The sequence below is a fragment of the Protopterus annectens genome, chromosome 7.part1 (genome assembly GCF_019279795.1).
Source record: "Protopterus annectens isolate FY-2018-M chromosome 7.part1, PAN1.0, whole genome shotgun sequence".
NCBI lineage: Eukaryota > Metazoa > Chordata > Ceratodontiformes > Protopteridae > Protopterus > Protopterus annectens.
The window spans coordinates 3,226,069-3,245,982 of NC_056740.1; the positions used below are offsets into that span (position 1 = coordinate 3,226,069).

At 45.5% G+C, this 19,914-nt stretch overlaps 1 protein-coding gene across 1 annotated transcript in view; it reads right to left on the reverse strand.

The window, feature by feature from the left end:
- LOC122807612 (cytochrome b-c1 complex subunit 1, mitochondrial) overlaps window positions 1-19,914 on the reverse strand; it is a 712,697-nt gene that overhangs the window by 634,975 nt on the left and 57,808 nt on the right. The window contains exon 2 of the mRNA XM_044078521.1: window positions 11,898-12,038. Within this exon, the coding sequence (XP_043934456.1) occupies window positions 11,898-12,038 (141 nt within the window). The remainder of the gene's footprint in view (window positions 1-11,897; window positions 12,039-19,914) is intronic.

Below are 19,914 nucleotides of genomic sequence, written 5' to 3' on the forward strand. Positions count from 1 at the left end.
ATACCTCTTGTAGTATTTGTAAGGCATATGTGCCCAAAACACTCAGAAGCAGTTTTAAAAACCAATGGCTTAAACAGTTAGCCCAGGGTACCATGGCAAAATCCTCTAACCCCAAGACACTCTCGCTAGGTAAGGTGGTGGCTAAGAAGTCTCGGCAGGATTCTTTAGCTGTTCAGTCTCCACACAACATCCTTCTAAAAGCAGCTAACAGCTTTGTAGGTCATTCTGCGTTTTTCTGTGCCTACACTGGATTTCTCTACTGAAACTTCAGAGTCCAGAACAGATCTCGCTTTTCACACACGTCCTCTGAAGATTTGCAAGCATCTGCTCTAGATGTCGAGGAGGAATCGCAGTTGATCATCTCAGTGGGCCCTAGAGGGATTCTGCAGATACTGGTCAGGGAAGAGGTTCCAGGATCTCTTATTGAATCTTGCTAAGGGTCGGAACCTCTGGTATTTGTTAGGGCAGATGCCCCTTCAACAAAAGACAAAATCTGAAACATGTTTCAGTCCATCCTAAGGATCCTCAAAGGGAAATAGCAAGAGTTTACTCAGGACCTGTTTTCTGCCTTTATCACCCTAAAGCCTTCTCCAAGGGCTTTAGTACATTCTCCTCCTTGGACCTCTATCCCTTCTAAATGGCTTAGGAACTGTATTCCTGTGATGAGGATTCAGTGTCTCATGATAATCTTCATTCTATTCTTCACAGATGCCTTCGTCTAATGGTTCTGATGAAGAGGAAGGCTGTTAGCCCCCACTGAGTATCCTTTTAAGGAACTGTCTTTTGTGAACACAATTACTAGAATGATGGAATACTTTAAGTAGGATTCTTCAAGTGTCTGACATTCAGAGACGATATTACAACCTGCTTCAGGTGGATACTCCTAAACCAAATTGGCAGTTTCTCCTGTGTTGGCTGCCTTGTTAGATAACTTTCATTGTTGCTTCCATGTCTCCTGATTCTCAGCCTCCTGCTCCTAAGAAACCTGATAGAAGCCATAAGGTCTTCAAGGATTGTCAATTAATCTTATTTAAAATGTCCCTTTGCTGATCGTACTGTAGTGTTGGTCTCTTTTTGCAAACATTCCAAGTTCTTGCCCGGTTCCAAACTTATGCCTTCTGATAAGCATAGTAGGGCAATAGAGAAAATTGGTAAGAAAGTTTACACTGCTTCTACTTTGGCCTTTAGAGCTGTTAACTACCAGAACCCACATGACCAGGTATGCTCTGGCCTCGATTGCTCAGGCTTGTCAGATTATTTCTCACTTCACTGATTCTCAAGGCAAATTCTCAGCCTCATCTATTTTAGGTTCTGCTTCTCAAGTGGCTCGCCACTCTTAAGTGTAGCTATGACGCTACTGGACACCTCTTCTCAGGCTGCGGCTTTTGGATCTGTCATGAAACATTTTTGGCTTAGTCTCTTTTAGGACTGCTCCTGCTGACATGTTTTAAGTCTCTTCAAGAGAAAGGCAAACTTTGCAGAACCATCAACATATTTTTGTCTCCATCCCCAAGTTCCAGATGAATCTTCCTTCTGGATATGCTTTTGTTCACAAGCAACCCTGCTAGACCTCAAAGGCCAGGAGGGGTGGTAAGCGGGTCCCCTCTGTTAAGGTTTCTCAGACTTCTGTGGCCAAGAAGCCTCCTTTATCTGTTAAGCCTGCTTCTCTTTGACAACTCACCCACCCCCTTCTTTTACACCAGGTTCCTTTGTCCCTTCCGCTTTCTCTTTATCTTACAGATTGGTGTCTCATCACTTCAAACTCTTGGGTTTATCAGTCAGTGTTACTTCATGGTATGGAAGTCTCTCCCCTCCTTTTTCAGGAATTCCTCAACCTCCTCTATAACAAAACTTAATTTCCTGGGGGTTCTAGGGTCTCTGGCGAACCAAGGAGCCATTCAAACTGTTCCCCCTCCCCAAGTGGGAAAGGGTTTTTATTCCAGGATGTTACAGGTTCCTCGAAAGGAAGGCACTTGGAGACCTACTCTGGATCTCCCCCACCTCAACACCTTTCTCAAAGTCCCTTCTTTTTGGATGCTTACTCTTCAAACTCAGTTTCCTCTCATCACACCAGGCTTTTCTGGTATCCTTGGATCTGAAAAACAATTTCCTTCATATTCCTATTCACCCTCTTTTCCGGAGATTTTTACATTTCTGTGCTTCTTCCTTTCCTTTTCAATTATCTGCTTTGCCTTTGGCCTCATTACTACCTCACAGGTATTTACGAAATGCCTAGCTCCAGTGATTGCTTACTAGGGGCTTCAAGGAAATCAGATTTTTGTTGCCTAGATGAGGTGTTGCTTCAAGCACCTTCTCCCCGTCACCTGTTACAGGATCCGGAGGTCACCATCCATCTTCAAAGTCTGTGGCTCACTATCAACTTCCTGAAGTCTGTCCCAATGCTCTCTCAGGATAATGTGCATCTGGGATGCAGGATTCAGAAGTACCAATGTTGGTCTCTCTTCAAACTTCCGAAAGTTGTCAGATAACTTTCTTTCAAGTCTCTTCTTCCTCTGACTGCCATGCCAGCCAGTGTGTTTCTTCAGTCCCTAGGACTCATGGCCTCTTCTATTCCAATGCTTCCTCTTGTCAACCTGCATATATGGAAGTATCAATGGTACCTCAAGTCAGTTTAGCTGCAGTATGGTCACCATATGGATTTCAGTGCAACTCCTTCACTGTCTAAAGAGAGAATTACAGTGGTGGATTCAGTTTGCTCTCAACCCAGGCCGGCCCTTTCAGCCTCCAGTCCCTTCTCAAGAACTGTTCACAGATGCTTCAGACATGGGGTGGGGGGTGGGGGGGCTTCTTTTAGTCACCTGAAATTTCATGGTCTCTGGACTCCCCATCAGAAGTCAGACCTTAACAACATCAATGAGAGGAGAGGTCCGATTCTGGCCCTTCAAGCTTTTCACCCCATGCTCTCTCCAGGCCCCTTGAAGGTGTACACAGACAATACTACAGTGATAAAGTCTTTCAGCTTTTCCCGGTAGAGATCACCACAGCGGAACTCCAGTCCGCTAAGGATTGGCAGTAGATTTTTACGGTGCCGAGTTGCTAGCCCGACGCCCAACCTTCAAGGAAGGCACACCCATTCACGCATGCACCTACCTGCATGTCTTCAAATGTCTGGTATGTCAATATTTTGTGCCTTCCTGCTTGTTACCGCCTCTGCAAGATGGATCTTCAGGCATCAGTTAACACTTCAGGGAGTATACATTCCTTCAGAGCACAATGTAATGACAGACTCTGTCAACAGGTCCAAAACACAGGCTCACCGATGGATGCTTCACAAAGATGCGTTTCTGCACATTACCCATCAGTGGGGTATTCCTCAGGTAGATCTTTGAACCCCCCCCCCCCCGAACAGGCAGCTTCCTCTCAAGATGGATGCCCTTGCTTTTCCTTGGAAGGGGATGTTTCTTTATGCTTTCCCTCCTCCCCTTCTACTTCCAAGAGTCCTTCAGAAAATTCAGCTGGACTCCACAAAAATGCTAGTGACTCCCTTTTCACCAAAACAGAACTAGTTCCTCCTCTTAACTCTAACTCAGAGTAGCTTCGCATTGCAACTTTGTGCTTAACACTGAGCGCACCATGAGAAGATGCTAATTGTAAGCGGTTATCCCAGAGTGCCTTCCACAAGGCGCGAGTAATTTTACAGTTCTATTTTAGCTCCAGTGTTAAAATAAGTTGAAGCAACTGAACTCAATTACCTTCTCAACTTACATTTCAGCATGGAGTTATGTGACGGTAATATTGGAGTTTGAGAAAAATTCCTGTCAAATGCTGTACTCTGAAGATAGGGGCTATGAAGGAAACTGATGCAGAATGCAGAATGCATTAAATCATGTAAATCCTTATTTTCAGCACAATCAGGAATCAACATCATTTTCTGTTTAAGCAATCCAATAATATGCTGCTGATACTTTAACATATGAAACTGGCAATTCCAAGGCCCTAATGGCCAAAGTTGCAGAAGTGTATACCTTCTTACCTCATCTATCCAGTGCCCTGGAGTCCCTATCAAAGGGAGTAGGATTTTTTGGCAGTAGTAGCTTTAATGCCCTTGGGTCCCTGTGAAACGATTTCAGGATCCGTAGTAGGATTTTTGAAAAGAAACTTGCGAGCGAGTCAGGAACCCTGTAATACCCATCAGGTTTTCTGGAAGCGGGAGGTAAGGAGTCAGGGTCCATGCTAGATTCTGAAAAGGCATCATCAACTATGTCCAGTACAGGAGGTATAGCTAAAGGCCTGTGCTGGGGCAGGAGTAAGAAATCCCCAAGCCTCTTTTTAGAATCACAGAAATCATTTAGTTATGCACTCACCATAACGATAGATGTATGTGGTCCATCTCGCCTACATTCATTACTGACAGGCTCGGAGCTGAGAATCGGCTCAGACTCGGCCGCTATAACTAGCACAATTGGCTGGGCTAAGCCTATATCCCGGGATGCACCACTCCCAAACCCCAAGATCTTGTTTGCCACAAAAAACATCATTACACATGCATAACCCCACCGAACAACACAGCAAGAAGAGAGAAAAAATAATATCCTCAGAAGGGTCTAAGAATATTTCCTCCAAGTCCACCCGGAAGGGGGAAGGTGGGTGGGTACGTAAGAATGTAGGCGAGATGGACCACATACATCTATCGTTATGGTGAGTACATAACTAAATGATGTAATGTGGTCCTATCTCGCCTACATTCATTACTGACGGGACAGCGTCCCTAGCACCTAAATCCTGGGAGGCTCATGAGAAAACACTCCTGAGCACCATGGAACCAAAGGAAGCCCGGCTTCTAGAAGCCACGTCCAACTTATGAGAAATAAAGGTATGTGGAGAAGTCCAGGTGGATGCTGCACAGATTTCACCCAAAGAGAGCCTAGCATGAAAAGTCACTGAGGTAGCCATAGCCCTGGCAGAATGTGCCTTAACTGGGAAAGATAGATCTTTACCTGCCGGTGTGTAAATGAGATACAGTCCTTAATCCACCTTGCAATAGTGCCTTTGGTCACAGGGCTACCATTCTTGTCTGAAAAGGACACAGACTGATCTGATTTCCTCTCTTGTTTTGTCCTGTGCAAGTAAAAGCTCAGTTGTCTATGTACATCCAATTGGTGAAATTTGAATTCTGCCCAGTTTGAAAAGCTTGGGAAAAACACCGGTAACTCAATGGATTGGTGAAGACAGAAGGTAGAAGAAACCTTAGGAAGAAAGGAAGGGTTGAGTCTCAAGGACACACTTATCCTTATGAAAAATCAAATAAAGAGGTTTGACAGAAAGGGCTTGAAGCTCTGATACTCTTTTGGCTGAAGTAATGGCCACCAGAAAGGCCGTCTTCCAAGACAAATATTTTAATTCACAAGTGGCTGCAGGCTCAAAGGGAGAAGAAGTTATGGCTCTAAGCACAAAGTTTAAATCCCATGGCAAGACTGGCTGAGAAACTGGGGGACGAAGCAACCAGGCTCCTTTTAGGAAGGCTTTACACAGTTTATGGGCCATGAGGGAAGGCTCACATGAAACGTGAAAATTAGAAATTGCCGTCAGCTGAACCTTAATAGTGGAGGCAGCGGAATCTTGTCTGAAAAAAAGAGTAGCTAAAAAATCCAAAACTGCCGTCACAGGGGCTGTGAAAGGATCTAGGTTATGCGAATGGGCCCAGATAGCAAATCTTTTCCATTTACTGGAATATATCTTCTTAGTGGATGGCTTGTGGGAAGAAGATAGGATATGTACCACTTCTGGTGTCAAGGAAAGCTGTCTGACTAAGGACGGAAGTGGAGAAGCCAGGCAGTGAGCTTGAGGGTTCTAAGGGATGGGTGGAACTGCCCTGACAGACGAGTCAATAGGTCTGGAACTGGGTCCAGAATCCAAGGACCGTCCATAGTATATCTCCGGAGAAAGGGGAACCAAACTTGACGGGGCCAGTGTGGTGCGATCAAGATCATTTTGCTTCCCAAGGAAGTTGCCTTCTGAATCACTCTTGGCAGCAGAGGAAACGGAGGGAAGGCGTAGAGCAGACCGGGGGGCCAATCGTGGACTAGAGCATCCCTGGGTGACTCCCCCTGAGGGGGGATCAGAGTGAAGCAATTGCTGGACTTGGCATGGAGGGGACTGGCAAACAGATCGCAGCAAGGTAGACCCCACCTGGAGAAGATCTGAGCAGCAACTCGATCGTTCAGGCACCACTCGTGAGGCATCAGAATAGCTCTGCTTAGCCTGTCTGCTATCACACTGGACTGCCCCAGAATGTGCGTTGCCACTAGAAAACGTTGGGAAGACACCGCCCAATTCCACATTCTCATGGCCTCTCTGCAAAGGGGATAGGACTTGGTTCCCCCCCTGTTTGTTCAGGTACCACAAGACTGACATGTTGTCGGAAAGAATTGAGATAGTCCACTTGGGAAGAGAGCTGTGAAGTTCCTGCAACGCTAGTAGCACCGCTCTCATCTCCAGAACATTTATATGCAAGGGTACCTCGTGTTCCCGCCACGTGCCTTGGACCATTCTGCCCAGATAATGCCCCCCCCACCCTGTCTGGGAGGCGTCCGTGGTCACTGTGGCAGTAGGGGGCAGGGGGTTCAGGGATCTCCCTTTGTTCAGATTGGGTGAATGAAGCCACCAACGCAGGTCCTGTCGGCATCGCTCCGTTATAAGAATCGGGTGAGACAGAGGGAGCTCTTGAAAGGACCACTGGACCGAAAGAAGCCACTGGAGTGTCCGCATATGTAGCCTGGCCAGGGGTACTAGTAGGATGGTGGCCTCCATGGAACCTAGTAACTGAAGAAGTCTGGCTTGTACCTTTTTCAGAGGTAATAAGGCCAAAACTTGAGCCTGTAGCACTTTTATTCTTTCTGTAGGAAGGAAAGCCCTCATTTCTACGGAATCTAGCTCTGCGCTGATAAATGCAACAAGTTGTGATGGCAGCAAGACAGATTTTTGCCAGTTGAAAGTAATCCCTAGGAGAGGACCCAAGTTGATGGTGGCCTCCGTGGCTCGAATAAGTAGATGCCTGGTGGAGGCGGTGAAAAGCCAGTCGTCTAGGTAAGGAAACACCTGGAATCCTAGACATCTCAGGTGAGCAGTCACCACTGCCAGACATTTGGTAAACACCCTGAGGGTTGTGGTGAGACCAAAGGGCAGGGCTCGGAATTGGAAATGACTGGCTCCCAGCCAGAAGCGTAAGTGATTCCAGGAGGCCTGGTTTATCTTGATGTGATAATAGGCGTCCTTGAGATCGATGGAGCACATCCATACTCCTTTTCCCAACAATGGGAAAATGGTTTGAAGAGTGACCATTCAGAACTTGGACTTCCTGACAAAGCGGTTTAAAACGGCTGAAATCCAGGATGGGTCTCAAGTCCCCAGTTCTTTTGGGCACCAAAAATAACCTCGAGTAAGTTCCTGATCTAATCTGGTCTGAGGGGACTGGTTGGAGGACTCCTTTTTACAGCAGCTTTGAGACTTCTAACGCTGCTTGGTCCCTTTGACTGGGTGGAATGTCTAGGACTCTCTTGGGTGGCGGAGGGGGTAAGGGAATGGTGTAACCTCAGGCAATAATTTGAAGCACCCAACGATCCTGAGCGATGTTTTCCCAGGCTTGAAGATGCTTCGAGAAACTACCCCCGACTGGCTCCGGAGGCACAGACGGGCAGTCCCTCAGGGACATTGGTAGGAGGAACCACAAAAGGACTCGTGGTCTCCTGAGTTGCAGGGGCCTCCCCCGCCCCTAGGGCGACGTCTTCCAGAGTAATTCCCCCCTCCTCTGCCTCTGGAGGGGGGGGGTCACCATGATAGTCAGGATAAGACTTCTGAGACTTCCTGAACCACATCTTTCCTCCCCTCTGCGTCTTGGGATAAGGTCTAGAGGGAAGCGAAAAACGGGCCCCAACAGCAGAGTCTTTCACTTTGGGTCCAAAAACGGAGGACCCGTCAAAGGGAGCGTCCATGAAGGAAGACTTTAAGGCCTCCGCGAAGTGACACAGGTGCATCCAGGCTTGCCTCCTAAGGGCTACGCCTGAGCTAGCTGCCCTACCGGCCCCATCAGCTGCATAGGACATGAGCCTCATGGACGAGTTAACAGAAGACAGGGTAGACAGCTGGGCGTTGACAGTTTGGTTCACCGCCTCAGGCAAGTTACCCGACAGAGTATCTCCAAACTCCTTGAGGAGATCTCTTTGGAGCCTCGTAAAATGACACAAATAATTCTGTGACTGCAAAGTAAAGGTCGCTGAGGACAGGGTACGCTTTCCATACCGATCCATACTCCTAGACTCCTTGTTAGGACGACGAACGGAAGCAGAAGCCTCTGCAACTTCTTGCTGAGTGGCAGACGCCACCACCATGGCATCTACAGGAACTCCTTTCATCAAGAATTCTTTCCCCGGAGGTGCAGACAAAAACTTGTTGGGGAGGCTGGGAACCGGTTCCACAGAGTCAGGGTGTTCCCACACCCTTCGACAAATAAGGTTCAACAATTCATCGAAGGGGGGAAGACAACCAGGAGGTGGAAGGTTGGGCTCCAAAGGTCTTGAGGAAGACAGACTCCTCCTCAGAGGGGGGTTTGGAGGAGGAGTCGCCTCAGTCTCAAAATTTCCAGGATGTCAGACTTTGGGGACCCCTCTGCATCATCGAGGTCGGTGTCTGAGGTGATAGACTCATCTGGGGAGTCTATGTGCTTCTTCTTACACAGCTTCTTTCTGGGAAGCTCTTCAGGCAAGGACTCTGAATGGCCCTCAGAAAGCAGGGGACCAAGCATGGGGGTATCCTCAGGCCTTCAAGCTCCGCTGCCTGCTGATAGGGGGGCCTCAGAGGCTCTAGTTGCAGTGTCCGGGAAAGGAGTGGTTGACTCGAGTGATGTCACCGAAGACCTGGCCAGTGCGCTCCTCATGGCCTCGAAGGCAGGTCCACCTGAATCCGAGGAGCGACCAGTCTCAGAGACCACAATCGGAACAGGGGTCCCCCCGGCTGAAGCACCGAGAGGGAGACTCTGAGCCGAAGTCTGGAGCCCCGATGCATCCCCCTCGGGTCTGACAGACAAACCCAGTGTGTCAAACCATCAGATGGAACCGAAAGGGTTGGAGCCGAGGTCAGAGCCGAAAAACTCAAAGGGGGTTTCGAAACAGACCCAAGGACCTCACTCGACTCAGAACACTCCAGCTCCGATGACAAAGAGGTGGTCGGAGGAGGAATAATCGGAACAGACACAAGGACAGGCTCCGGAGCCGACTGGGCTGGAGCAGAGAATAATTTCGTTAACACTGGTGACTGTAGGAGCCTCTGCACCACCCTATCCAAATCCGACAACCTGGAGGACTTGGAGGACACAGAAGGGGGTCGAGAAGTCTTCTCTAATGGATCCAATGGAAAGCTAGGAGAATGGCTCCGAATCGGTTCCAAGACAATTGGAGCCGAAGTCGGCTCCAACACAACAGAAACCTCCTTCGGCTCCGAAGGCAGTGGAACCGAGGAAGCAGTCTCCATTACCGACAACATCTCCTGCGGCTCCGAGACCAATGGAGCCGAGGAAGGTGAAACAGTCTTTGATCTTTTCTCCGATGGCTCCGAAATGGAAGGAGCCAGAGATCTCTTTTTAGTTTTAGATTTCCTGCTAGGAGGAGAAGAGGCTAAAGCTTCTTCAGAGGCAGGTTTTACCAGGCCCTTAAGAATCAACTTATTTTTTCTCTCTTGCAAGACCCTGGAACTAAACGAATGACACACACTGCAGGACTCTTGCAAGTGTATAGCGCCCAAACAGTACACACAGATGGCGTGGCCATCAGTCAAAGACATCTTATTAGGAACATTTGGCGCACTTTCTAAACCCAGAAGGCCTATGCTCCCTCTGATTTTTGCCTGACATTTTAAAGTTTCACAGAAAAAAAGACACCACAGGAAAGAGACCTGACAAGGAAGAGAAGGGACTCTAACTTAAACGCCCCCAAACAACAAGAAAACACACCGAACAGGGCTAAGGCCCTCTAACTTAAACGGGCCTAGCCCACCAACACAAGTATGCCAACTATAACTTAAAACGACGACTGAGATCACAAAAAAACACGAACTATAAAGAACGTAGCTATTAAAATAGCTTTTGGTTGGAAAGACTTTTCCGAAAATTAAGTAAATAGTTTAAATAAGGTACTTGGCCACAGCAAAGCTAGAGACCATGTCTTCACTCAACGAGCAGCAAACGAGATCTGGGGGTTTGGGAGTGGTGCATCCTGGGATATAGGCTTAGCCCAGCCAATTGGAGACTTTGTGCTAGTTATAGCGGCAGAGTCGGAGCCGATTCTCGGCTCTGAGCCCGTCAGTAATGAATGTAGGCGAGATAGGACCACATTACACCCCGACTTTCCCAATGAAAATGCTCAGAGAGTATGCAAGGTTTCACCAGGGGAGAGAGATCCTCTGGGGGGAGCAGAGGGAATAGAGCCCTCCGCATCAGAATCCTCCTAGGTAGACAAGGGTAAATCACGGTCAGAGGAAACCGAAATTTCGGAATCCTGATCAGAAGTATCATAAGCAAACTCCGTCCTAGGTCTCTTAGAGTGGGAAGGTTGGCTTCCCCCGATTAAAATAATAAGTTCTTCAGCCATTCTCATCATTTGTTTTTTTTAGGCATAAAGGCCTGACCATGCGGTCCGGGTGTCAGTTTTCTAGGCATGGTTTGAGTTTTAGGCCTTGAAGAAGAAGATGGCGCCGGTTTAACACGCAAGTCAGTAGGCCTGAATACACCCTCAGAAGCCGGTGCCTGCACAGCGGCTCCGGACCCATCCAAGGTAGACATCCGCAGGTTCCAAAGTTGAAAGCATCTCGCAGCATACCGGACTCCGAATGGGTCTCAGTAGAAGCCTGCGAATCTGAAGTAGCAGGTATCAGGGGCTGCAAAAGCGCCAGAGTATCGGCGAACTGGACAGCTTGTCTGCCTTTACCTTTGCGTTTTTTTCGGAATGTCAGTAGTCGGATGGTTTACCAAAGACATATCAGGATAATTGAACAGAGCACCAAAATATTTAGAAGCGCAAATATACAGACAGATAGTTTGTGGTTTAAATACGGCACAAAACCGACAGCGAGGTATGTCGTGGTCATGGCCTAGGCAAGGAATACAGTACGAATGAAAATCTTTATGAGGTATTTGCTTTCCAGAAGAAATGCAATTATTTACTTTTACTGACATCGGATTAGAGCAAGAAAAAAAGTTTCAAAAATGGGGTACTTAGCTTTTAGTTGAAGACTTCGGTTCTGAAACTCGAAAAAGAAAATGTCAGATGTCGACTGGCACTTGCTAACTGCTTCGGGCACTGCACGGCAAGACAGACTGATGTAATGATGTCGGCTGCATGTTTTATACCCCTGATGACCTGACATCAAGGAAGAAGAAACCGCAATCGACGAAGGACCCAAGACATTGTTAATCAGGCCAACTGAGGGCTACTGCAAGCAGATAACCCAAATGTAATGACTACAACAGTGAAACACAAAGAACATCAGGGCATTACTGAGTAACAAATTTAAAAACTAAGGGATATGAATGTATTCCCAACCAGCAAATCCTACACACCATCATCTGCATACAACCGGATAAGCTATATGCCAGTGTAAACTTCAGTCTCATGTTGGTTGCAAATAGCATTATTTGTGAACCGTGGAACATACAGTGACCATCATATATAAAAATTAGTGACAGCAGGCGTAAATTTAAAATGTCAATTTATCACACAGTGCACAAAGACAGCCTTCTGGAAGAAAGCCACTGCAGTTAATATAAAAAAAGAAAAGTCCATGCAGATATAAATGCTGTATGCTCACACCACCTCCATTTTGTTAACTTACCGTACATGCAGATATAAATGCTGTATGCTCACACCACCTCCATTTTGTTAACTTACCGTACATGTGGGATGCCCAGACTCTTCTGAAGCAACTCGCAGTCCATTATCCAAGGTACTCACATTTGTTTCTGGAATATTCAGAAGTGTTTGGGCGTAAGAAACTGCACTCTGATGCCGCTTTAAGTTAAGAGCAGAAGTCTATAAACATACATACAAAAAGAAAAAATAAATAAATTCCACTTCATAGTATATGATGCAAACAAAAGATTACAGCCATTCTTCCAATGTAGTTTTTGGCAATAAAACAGTCCTAGTTCCTGAAGGTAGTGTTATCTCAATCAGGTCAGGAATCAAAATATTGTAAAAACTTGTGCCAAATCTCACAGCCTTTCATCACACAAGTGTGATATGCTGTACAATAAGTTGGAAGTGTTGGACTCCTGTCATGTAATAACAGTAAAATTAAAGAAATTAATTCTATGTTTTACAAGTAACACCGCAATATGCATTCTGAAGTTGCGTTTCTAAATTTCACTGGTCAGAGAGAAATTCCCAATGCTAGATAGTAGAGAGGATTTTGAGACAAAAAATGAGCTACATTCCTCATATGACATACTTTAAAGATGTACTCTGTTATGCCAAGGACTTTAAATGCCAAGCTTTGTTAAACAGACCATTAGGTATGCATGTTTTAAACAGTACAAAAGAACCTGTGGGGTGGAAGACAACCTGCAAACTACAGTTAAGTGCAATATTTTTGAAAAAACATTTTTAAACACTACCAGTTAGCACGACCTTGCCAAGCAATAAAATGTACCCGTTAAGATGAATATGCTGCTCACAGAAACTGGTTCAGTGACCTAGGAAAGGACAGTTTACCACAACACAAGTGACCTTGACTTGAAACACCCCAATGCCATACACCACCATTACTCTTGCTACCCAGCCAAGCTGTTATCACTAGCTTGTGTTCCTTTGAGGATAGACAAGATGTACTATAATGCAATGAAAGGACATAGCTGGTGGACAATAACGAGCTACCAAAGAGTGACGGAAGAAAAACTGGAAAGAAAGGGAAGCTATATATGTGGAAAACTGCACAATTCTGGATCACAGCACATTCTGCTGTCAAAGAATACAAGGTCCAAGAGTATAGCACAAGTTTACAAAATTTTATGAACTACTCTCCGATATCTCAAACTCATGCCCCTTGACTGGGGGGGGGGGGGGGACAAAAAAAAAAACAACACACACACAACAATAACAAATGGTCATAGGCAGTCAGATAAAAAACAAAAGTTATGAACTTGTAACACAGCTGTATCAATAGATGTATTCTCAAGGTGGCAAGACTAAGGCCACAAGCCTTAGGACCATAGGAACTCAAGACTTTCCTCAGATTACTATATACCACTCATGCCAGTGTCTAGGCATAGATAGATAAAGCCCTAACTACAGCTCAGGTGACCTGGGTTGAATTAGTGGCTCAGGCATCTTGGACACTGGCAGGAAAGGTAGGTATGTGGGCGTTTCCTTGTGACACTCCCTTGAAGAGGCTGGAATGTTGCTGTAAAGGAGACATAGTTCAGGAAGGGGAAAGGATTGCAGACCTGGCTGAGCTGCTGCAGAGATGGGAAGTGGTCCTGCATGTCCCAACTGCTCACCCAACCTTCAGATGCAACCACAATAAGGAAGTGTGTGTGTGTGTGGGGGGGGGGGGGGGGGTAACTTGGTAGGTCATTAAGTAAAATAACCCTCCAAGTTGAAGGTGGATTGCAAGGCCTATCAAGACACCTTTAGGATCTGCACCAATTCCAACACACACTACTGTAGTCCTGGAGCATAGGCCAATGGCTGATCCTACAGTGCCCACGTGCATCACCTGGTGTAAGATGTAGAATGAAAGGGGAGAGCAAAAAAAAGTGCTTCAAAAAAATTTCTATATACCACCCCTTCCCAAAAAGCACCACACCAGCTGTTTCAATCCAAATCTGAAATAGCTGCCCCAAGGCTGCAATATTAGAAGCCACAGGAAGCAAAGACCAACTTGCCCAGTGGTGAGGAAGATGGTCCATACCATTATGGAGAATGGACTCACATGAATCGCATAGACTGTATCCGATATACAAAACCCATCATCTAAGTCACAGGATAGAAGTTGTCCTAAGCTCTTTCTAATGGCAGGATCCACCATCAAGTGGACCCGAAACAGGATTTAGGTCTAAAACAGATCCAGTTTGTAATATTTCATAATGGTCATAAATTTTACAGACCATACATCCTGAAGACTTGAAGTTAAAGGAAGTTTCCTAAAGTACTTCGTCCTGTTCACTGCACACCATATGGTGCAACAAAAATTCCCAATGCTTGTAATACTGAGGGACAAAAATGGGTAAATGAATATCTTGGTTCAAATTAGACTCGGTGGCTAAAAGTAATAGTTCTGAGAAAAAGGCTACCCTAATGAAAGTCAAACTTGAAGGATCCACTAAACACATTTCTGATGTTCTTGCAGAAGCAATGGCCAACAGTACCTACAACTTAAAGGTGAACCTCAAGTTTGATCTTCCAAATAACTTCCAAGGAGGCACTGCAACACATATAATGAATGCACACTTCAAAAAGGTTTTAGAAACTTTCAGAGATGCTATGAAAAAAAACGCCACATCTTTGCCCTACTAAAACTTGTAGGTTATGGCCAGGTGTACTTTCACACAGGAGTCTGACCATGATCAAAAATATCAGAAAGACAGGAATGGATCACCAAGTACAACTCCTTAAAATTTTCTTTTAGAGCCAAGAGTATCCACTCACCATTATAACTCTTTATAGTACTAGGCATCTTGAGTGAGAAGATAAGACACCATTATTCCTTAAAATATGAGTGTTGGCAACCATTAAAAGCAGAGAAAAAAAAAACAGCAAGCTGCAAGACAAATTCCAATTCAGATTTGCCCAGTGGAGGGACAATATCTTTCACAGATGTCAGCAAGGTTAGTTCTTCTAGATGAAGACGACAAGGGAACTATACCTGCTGATGCCAGCAAGATGCTATAAGAATAGCTTTTGCTTTGAGAAGCTTTACTCTGTGAACAAAGTTATTACAGGAAACTAGAAGAGACAGTAAAAGTCAAGTTGACTACCTAAGGCAGGTCATGGCCCTTCACTGTGCCTGGATGACGGAAAAGTCCTTGAACTTGCTGGCTAGAGTGACAACAGATAAGCTTCATCATCAAGGACTTTAGGGATTACTAACAGGGACAAGTATCTGCTCAGTTTTCCACCAGTAAAATAGACTCCACTGGAATGTGGTCTATAACCAGGAAATGTTTTCTGAACTGGCTCATTCCAGAAGAGAGAAAACTGCACATCATCTGGGTAGGACTGTACCCCCCCTCCCTGCTTGCTGAGTTGCCATACAAGACCGACAAGCTGTTTATCAGTATTACAAATACTCTGAATGGTGGAGAATCCTGAAGGTCTGAAGTGACAAAGCAATGCCTACAGCTACAGTGAACTAGCATGCAGCCAATCTCCAGACAACTGATTGGGCACAGGAATGTAGTTCATAGGTAGGTACTAGGCTATAAGCCCTGGGGCCTATACAAGCCAGCCAAAAAGGTACCCTGGCTTTTGCCACTCAAGAAAATTATTTTCCTGTGCCACTGTCGAGCAGAGTCACAGAGGTGATCCCCGGGGTGAATTTCCTATTTCCCATCCAAACATCAAGCTTTATCTTTAAGAGTGCTAATGAAGAGCTTTGTTTGATATAGATAGGTAGTTTATTCCAGAGTATGGGAAGTCTCTGGGACAGGAATCTATCCCTCAGGCATGTTCCGTTTATTGTGGTGACAAAGTTTAGGTCCGTAGAGCGTGTAGCTCGGAGGGATTGGGATTTCTTTAAGTGCAGCATGTCCAACAGCTCTGGGTTTGACATAGCTTTGTATGTTAGGCAGAGATCACCTCTGAGTAGGCAATATGCGAGGGAGTAAAGCTGGAGTTTTTTTTTTAGACCGTCTGCGTAGGGGCATCTACGTAGTGCATGAAAACACTGCAAATCCATCTGGGTTTGCATTCAGGAGCATTATAACATCTAAATCTCAATTCACACTGGAGATGTTCGTAATTACGGAGGCACTTAATTAACCATGCAATGAAGTCTTAACTGCAGTTGAGGATGTTCAAGAAAAAAACATACAGATATCCAACATGGCTGCGCAATCCCTGCAACTATCTGAGGAGAGAGCTACACTCAACTCTAGCCCAATTAACAGCGATGATTCAATCAATCAGTTTTAAAATGATACTGCAGTTCTAAAAGGGACCACTGCTAAACAAGATGGGAGATTATAGCCATCAGAGGCCACAGAGAGGCAACAGGTAAGGAGAGGAATATAAAAGGAGAGAATTATGGGGCGGTCACAGCAAACATGTGACATGCAAACAAAACCCCACAGACTGGAGATTAAGCTGGAGAACTTAAAGAGAATCTAAGCAGGCAAACCAACCTCCATTTCAATGGAACACCAGAAGGGACAGAGGAAAGACAGCCTACTGAATTTACTGTGAAGGAGTCAAGATCGGTGTTACAACTGAATAGTCTAAACGGTGGTGGAGAGAGCCCACAGGATCAACACCAAGTACAGACTGCCTAATGCTCCACGGCACTTCACCATGCACTTTTTGACTTGTACAGAGTGTCAATGCTGAGGAAGTGCAAGGAGAAAGGAAGTACCTTGTGGGAATACCAGTGAAAGTTGTTGCATTTACAGCAACGTTATATTCTTTAGGAAAAAGGTGATTGTATCCTACATCAGAAAGATGAGACGCACAAGTGCCTCTTTCAGCCAAGACCTGCTGCAGCGTTGTATATTACATACACTGGAAAATGCATGGTATTTGAGCTGCCAGGGGATGCGGATGCTTTTATTTGCAAGATTCACAGGCAGACTGGGCTGGAAATGACATTAGCCATACAGATGAAGCAGAGGCAAGGAGGAAAAACTATTGTCAAGAACAGCCCCAAATTCAGCTGGGAAATCATTGCCAGAGAGGAAACAGGCAACACCAATGGGGAAACGTTTAAACAGAAAGCACGAGGACTAAAGGTTGTGCAAAGCAATCCCTTACTGCAGCGAGGTGTCAATGAACAACAGATAAGACTCAGCAGAAGATGATGATTAATCTGATACAGTAAACCGCACACACCCTAACTCAACTCCAGCATAAAGATAGTTGGAAAGATCCCTAGAGCAGAGAATGCTGCCCTGCATCAGGTGGCATGTGAATTTGAAACTCTTAATTACCCTCCAAATGTTACAGTTCCTCTTAAGTTATGTTTTACCTAGTTGGAGGGGCTGATCACTATGCTTACTGCGAACAGCTTAACATGTGGGAGGTGTATACCAGCCCTCTTGGTGGCACACTGTTCATCTCTGTTTTGCCATACTATTTCTACATATATGTGAGAGACAGGACTAATTTAAATATTTATTAAAATCTGTCATCAAAAAGGTGTCACTGTTCAGCTCAAGACAGTTAATCTGTTGGAGGATTGTTATTTTGTTAATGATAAACAGCTCCTGGTTGCCCCCCCCCCAGTGTCATGGGTTCATTTGCTACAAAAGCAGACACTGTTCTTGCTCCAGTTTTGTGGTGAATTATTTGAAGAACATTTTGTCTTTAACAGACAATTTGATATTGAGTATGGATAACATAGCCTGATCTGAACCATTCAAAACAGTGGGTGCTTTAAGGGGGACAAGACTGAGAAAGGGGAAGTTAAAAGCATATCATGCCATGAAGCAGCAAACTTGCATAAATTTGTGTGACAGACTTGACTGACAACTGTTTCCTGAATAATAAAAACAGATCAAAATATGAATTGTGTTACGTTTCAAAGGAGGTGGAAGGGATGGGATGTTTTTAAACTGTACTGCCTCAACACAAAGTGGGTTTACATTTTATTACTTTGACTGCAAGGTCTTTGTTGCCCGTATATAACAAAAATGGGTCACTACTAACGTGAAAACAGGAAGAGTGATCCTTCTTGGTTGTTATTATGGCCCAAATGAGGACAATCTGCACTTTATAGGTTCATAGCTAAGTACTAGGCTATCAGAGAGCATCTTTAAGCCTAGCCAGAATGTGTTGGCTTTCGCCACCCCCTTAGATTAGTTCCCTGTACCACGGTCCAGCAGAGCCATTAATTCCCAGTGCCTCGGTCCAGCAGAGCCACTGCAGTGATCCCTGGGGTAAACTTTCTGTTTCCCATCCACTCGTCGAGATTTCTCTTGAAGAGTGTTAAGTGAGGGATCTGCCTAATGTAGACTGGAATCCTGTTCCAAAGCATGGGGAGTCTCTGGGACATGAATCTATCCCTCCAGCATGTTCTATTTATCAGTGTGGTGAGGTTTAGATCCCTAGAGCATGTGGCTCTTGTGGATTTGTTTTTTTTTTTAGGTGGAGAATGTCCATCAATTCTGGGTTGGACATGGCGTTGTATGTCAGGCAGAGATCACCTCTGAGTAAGCGGTATGCAACAGAGTACAGCTGGAGTTTCTTCAGTCGGGCTGCATAGGGCATCTGTTTGAGGCAAGTAATCCTCTTGGTGAGGTACTTCTGTGGTCTTTCCAGCTGTTGCAGGTGTCTTGTAAGGTACATCCCAAATGGGGCATTGTACTCTATGACGGGTCTGCTTATCAAAGGAGATATTACTATCTACTTGGGTCCCCAGATCCCTTATTACATTTTCTGTATTTAGGAGACTACCACTTATGTGGTAGCTCACTGGTACTTTTTCCAAAGGGGAGGACTATGCACTTTTTGGCATTTAGCTTGAGGCCATGACTTTGACACCAGGTATCCACCTCAGTGAGACCCTTCTGGAAGGATGTCTATCAGCTGGAGAGTCAATTATGGCCCCCAGTTTGCAGTCTGCGAACTTGGTCAGCCATATAATCCTTCTGTGCTTGCCTGTACCTCTAAGTATATACCCAATAGGAGGGATCCCAGGACTGAGCCCTGGGGGGCGCCACTTGTAACTAGTTTAGAGTCGGACCTAGAGCCTGCAACTCTCACCGTGTGGATTCTGTCAGTGAGCCAAATGGCTACACATTCCGTGACGTAGGGGTTTATGTTCAGGCTGGTGAGCTTGTCTATAATACCAGAATGGGGAATGGTGTCGAAAGCCTTTGCGAGGTCTAGGTAGGCTGTGTGGACCTCCTTTCCCTAGTCTAAAGCCTTGGTAAACTGTCTCAAAGAAGTCCACCAGGTTTAGAAGACATGATATGCCCTTAAAGCGAAACTGGGTAGGGCCCAATGTTTGAAGGTTCCCAATGTCTCTGTTAATGAATTCCATGACTATGCGCTCCATAGCCTTGCAGACTAGGCTAGTCAGGCTTATAGGGCGATAGCTCTCGAGGTCCATTGTGGCTACACCTTTGAGGAACGGGATAACTGTTGCTGTGCACCACTCTATGGGTACGTAGCCTTAAGAGAGGCTGAGTTTGAACAATGTGTTTAGGTGAGGGGTTCATTCATTTTGGAGCTCTTGTAAGACATAGCCTGGGATATCATCTGGTCCCACTAAAGCTGTATTTTTGACTTTGGATAGGGCCGTTTTAACCTGTGTGTCAGTGATTGCCGGGGCTCTACATTCTTCTGGTATGGTTATGGGCCATTTAGGGGGTGAGAGGGGGGGTGAAGTTTGCACTAAACCTGTCTGTCAGAATGTTGGCAATATCAGTCGGTTCAGTGTATTTTGTGCCATTCTGCACCAACTCAGAGCAGATCTGAGAGTTTCCACTTAGGTTCTTGACACAGCTAAAGAATGCTTTGTGGTTATCTTTGGAGTCCTTGGCAATTTTTCTTTCGAAGCTAGCCTTGGATGATTTTATGAGGGGGATCGTTATGAGGGGATCGTAGTTTCTTGCCGATACCAATCAGGGATGTCTTTCCTTCTTGGGATTTTACTCTCTTCTGTACTAGTTTCCTCCTCCTACTTTATAGCTTGTTTATGGCAGGGGTCCACCAGACTAGTTTACTTTTCTTGGAGGAGCGAGTGTTGGTTTTA